This window comes from Nicotiana attenuata, unplaced genomic scaffold, assembly GCF_001879085.1.
Source record: "Nicotiana attenuata strain UT unplaced genomic scaffold, NIATTr2, whole genome shotgun sequence".
NCBI lineage: Eukaryota > Viridiplantae > Streptophyta > Magnoliopsida > Solanales > Solanaceae > Nicotiana > Nicotiana attenuata.
Window position 1 is genome coordinate 625,158 of NW_017670362.1, and position 5,051 is coordinate 630,208.

Here is a 5,051-nt window from a genome sequence, read left to right on the forward strand (position 1 = left end):
GGTCCAAACCATTCATTTATGCAACACTAGGTCCTATATTTCTGTGTGTTGCGCGTATTCAGAACTTGCATTAGGTTCTACAAGTGTGTGTTAATCAACTCCATATTTGCAAGTGATGCTTCAATAGTGTACTCTTTTAGAATGTCAAGGTTTGAACTTAGATCATTTCTATAAATTAAATAGAATATACTGTTATGTACGTTTAAATCTGTGAACTTCAATATTCCCTGGAACATAATCTGCCGTAGACGAAAAGAATTTTCACATCTAATTCTTCCTTTCTTTGCTTTCCCATTCAGCAAAAGATAACCCCACCATTTTCAGCTCATCCCTTCCTTCATTAACTCAAGTCCTATAGGTATCTTGCTACCACTTCCCTCAACATACTCATCTTCACTTGCAATCCAGCCCATTCTTGCTCTTAACCTTTGACACGCTAATACATATGTCTTGCATTCATTGTTTGGGATAAACATGACATATATGGATAAGTATTTTTCGAATGTGGCGTTAGTGGCAGATCAAGAACTTTTGTCAAGATGTTGTATATGTATTTAAAAAATTCATTAAATACCATAAATATTTAACTATGAACAATATATTAATTTGAGATTGTTATAGAAAATCATAAATTTTAAGTTTTGGATCCGCCTTTATGTGACGTACTAAAGACAGACAGCCTTTCCCCTTTTTAAACACCTCTCTAAGCAATATCCATCACTTGTTCTTTTGTAATTCCATTCTCTCTCCCTCTCCTATCTCAATCTCTCGTGGGGTTCATATATATACACACTAAAGTGACTTCATACCAGAATTCTTTCTCTTTGTATACGGCTAAGTCACGTCATTACCTTAATGTGACACCATCAAGAATTTGTTTTTTGTTTCCTTCTGCTATCAATTTGCAAACTAATTCACTCTTTAATCTCTCTTACGTGCAGCCAAATTTGACAGGTAAACACACACTTAGTGCAATTAATCTTGTTTTTGTTCAAGATTGCGCGAATAAATATTCCTATCATGGTGTTAAAAAAGATCACAAAACGAGTCAAAACAATTGTCACAACACCTTTCAAGAAACATTCCAAACACTATAAACCTCCTCTACAACCAGAACCACCACCAAAATCCCCTGAAATGTCTCAACCACAACCCCAAATTAGGCCAATGTCACAACCTTTTCTCTTTCCAACAGTAAAATCAACTGTCCTTCCTGAACCATCAACATATTTTGCTCATCATCTCTTATCAACCCCTTTGCCTACAAATTCTTTCTTTCAAAACTTTGTGCTAAAAAATGGTGATCAGCCTGAATATATTCAACCATATCTTATCAAATCATCAAACTCATCTCTCACTCTTTGTTACCCACCTCAGTTCCATAATCCTGCTTTTGTTTACCAAATATTCAATGCTGATATCACTATTGGTATATTGAATAATCCAAATCCAAATGCACGTCATGTTATTTCATCATTTAGTGATCTTAGTGTCACGTTGGATCTTCCATCAAGTAACCTTAGGTTCTTTCTTGTCAGGGGATGTCCCTTTGTTACTTGTAATGTCATTGGTAATGTTGCACTTAGAATTTCAACGATTCACGCGATTCTTGAATGTTCTTGGAATGCTACTCTCACTAAATATACTATTAAGCTCAACAATGGCCAAATTTGGCTTTTGTACGCGTCTTCGCCAATCAATTTGAGCAATAATGATGTGAATAATATCACTTCTAGTGAATTTTCGGGGATAATAAGGATCGTTCTTTTGCCAAATTGTGAAAACCCGATGTATGAATCAGTTCTTGATCGGTTCAGTTCTTGTTATCCTAAATTTGGTAATGCTGTTTTCAGTCAGCCATTTAGCTTGGAGTACAAGTGGGAAAAGACTGGCTGGGGAGACTTATTGATGCTAGCTCATCCCCTTCATCTGCAGCTGCTTTCGAATCGTTCAGTAATTATCTTGGAGGATTTTAAGTACAATAGTATTGATGGTGAGCTTGTTGGTGTTGTTGGAGATACATGGTTGTTGAAGAGTGATCCAATTTCTGTAACATGGCATTCAATTAAAGGTGTAAAAGAGGAGTCTTGTTCTGAAATAATTGATGCTTTGAATAAAGATGTCGCGGACTTGAATTCAACGTTAATCTCAACAACATCATCTTACTTTTATGGAAAGTTAATTGCAAGAGCTGCAAGGTTAGTATTGATAGCTGAAGAAGTTTGTTACCATGATGTTATACCAACGATCCGCAAATTCTTGAAGGATACAATTGAACCTTGGTTAAATGGAACTTTCGAAGCAAATGGTTTCTTTTATGATCCGAAATGGGGAGGGATCGTGACCAAACAAGGTTCAACGGATTCTGGTGCTGATTTTGGCTTTGGAATTTACAATGATCATCACTACCACATTGGTTATTTCCTTTACGCTATAGCAGTACTTGCCAAGATAGATCCAATGTGGGGAAGAAAGTATACGCCACAAGCTTATTCACTTATGGCGGATTTTATGAACTTAAGCAGGCGAGAAAATTCACATTATACGCGGTTGAGGTGCTTTGATTTGTGGAAATTGCATTCTTGGGCAGGAGGATTAACCGAGTTTGCAGATGGAAGGAACCAAGAGAGCACAAGTGAAGCGATAAATGCATACTATTCAGCAGCTTTAATGGGATTGGCATATGGTGATACTCATCTTGTTGCTATTGGATCAACTCTTTTAGCAATGGAAATTCATTCAGCACAAACTTGGTGGCATGTTAAAGACGAAAGCAACTTGTATGCAGAAGAATTCGCGAAAAATAACCGTGTGGTTGGTGTTTTATGGTCTAACAAAAGGGACAGTGGCCTTTGGTTTGCTCCAGCTGAATGGAAAGAGTGTAGGCTTGGAATTCAGGTTTTACCTATATTGCCTATTACTGAAGTTGTATTTTCCGATGTTCGGTTTGTGAGAGAGTTGGTCCAATGGACAATGCCAACTCTAGCAAGAAGTGGTGTTGGAGAAGGATGGAAAGGATTTGTGTATGGTTTAGAAGGAATGTATGATAAAACAAGTGCTTTGGACAAAACTAAGAGATTAACTGGTTTTGATGATGGAAACTCACTCACAAATCTTCTGTGGTGGATTCATACTAGAGATGATGAAGCAGAAGAAGGTGATAGAGGGAACAACTTCTGCTGGTTTCGTCATTATTCTCATTGAATTTATGGTATGTGACATTCAGTGAATAAGGGTACTAAAACAATTGTCTTTGTTACGAAAAATTTGATGTACTAGTTTGGTAATATGGTACATATCATTTGTGTTGTCTGTATATAATCTACTGTTTTATGCTCTTAATAAGGATGCTGTAATACTTGTACCAATTGTTTGTGAATAAATAATAAAGCTTGGATTTTACTACAATTTTCAGACCACTGTAAAACTAAAGTTTCTTTCTTCACTAAGCCTATATTGCTAACAATTTTCATGACAATGTGGCTTTATGAATGAAACTGGTCCTTTATTTATGATCGGCAGAATTGAAGTAGCAATTTATATAAAAAAATTGCTAATAACTCAAATTCAATGTAAGAAATAGAATTGATACAAGGGAACTTTTCACATATAGCAAACACAACTGTACCATTCAACAACTCTTACAACATACAGATTGCCAGGGAAGCATTGAACACTTAAATCTTTATTATCCATGGATTTGTGGTTGATGTCAATTGTATAATTGTAAAAGAACGGGAAGTCATTATAACATTTAAGAACTAAGTTGCCCGGACACGGGTGCGGGCGTCCGACACGGGTGTGAATCTAGAGGTCGAATCGTTGGAGATGTAAATTCTAAGATTCGGGGATACGGATCCTAGTACGGATACGGGGCAGGGATCCGGTTAAAAATAATTCGAAAAAATAAAAATATAGAAATATCTCTAAATTATGAGAACTTTTGTGGAAAACTTACATATAGCTTGTTAGTGTGAATTTCTTTTTTATTTTTAAGTTGTAGATAAGTCGATGATTTATTTCCTAGATAAGGTATGCTATTTTCTTCAAATTTACCCTAGTTTTGGTTCTGATTTCGGAAATCAAATTGTATCCCATCTCGAAATTTTCCGTCCGGTCTTAGTCAAAGTACCCAAAATTATTTGACCATCCGGTACAATTTCTTTACCCACACCCATACTAGTGTGGTATCGACACAGGGTCCGACACCTAAACTGCCATGTCGGAGCAACTTAATATAAGAACATATGGCAGAAGCGGCACTATATGAAAAGATCAAACAAATGAAATAAGCTTCCAGAAACACAAATCTCTTCAATAAATGGCAATAAGGTACAAAATAAGATAATATTCGTATTAGACATTCGAAAACCACCAAAATATGATTTATAGAAGTTGATCGCTGGAAGACAAGTGTAACTCCGTTGTTAGAAATGCATGCATTGCTAAACCGCTAAAGATACAACGAATCAACTGTCCCCTCAATCCCAAACATGTGAACCAAAGACACAATGAAGCAAAATATATTTATGCCTTGTTTGGATTGAAGTTCAAGAAAAACACAAAGTTATTAACTACCTTGCAATTTCTGCATCTTATGGCAGCTATACCTTTTCCATGTGCATTTATATGCCATCTCGATCTAGCTTCTTGAGGTTCCTTGCTACCCATGTTTATTGTAAACTGCGAATCACTGCCAACAGCCATACATTTTAAACGGATTTTCCTAAATGGAGAGATGATTTGAGTGAAATTACTGAAAAATTTGATGCTTTTATATAACAAGAAAGATTTAAGTAAAACTAACTAGACTAGAATATATTGTTATTTGTGTTAGGTGTTTGTCCAGATTTTCGTATCATAATTGGTTTTTCTATCTCATGAAGGAAAGGACAACATATTTACCATAATTGGGTTTTTCTTTTCCTAGAAGGAAAATATAATTCTTCCAGATTTGGCTAATCCCTTTCTTGTAGGAAAAGGTTTGGAGTTTTATAAATTGAAGATCCGTCCTTCTCATTCAGTAGCATCCACAATGTAACCATATGGGG

General features: G+C 35.8%; 1 protein-coding gene across 1 annotated transcript; it reads left to right on the forward strand.

Annotated features, from left to right (window-relative positions):
- Positions 1-411: 411 nt before the first annotated feature.
- Positions 412-3,405, forward strand: LOC109238368 (putative endo-1,3(4)-beta-glucanase 2). The gene has a single exon (XM_019404802.1). It carries the CDS (start codon positions 1,021-1,023, stop codon positions 3,202-3,204), a length of 2,184 nt encoding a protein of 727 aa, XP_019260347.1. The 5' UTR covers positions 412-1,020; the 3' UTR covers positions 3,205-3,405.
- Positions 3,406-5,051: the final 1,646 nt, after the last annotated feature.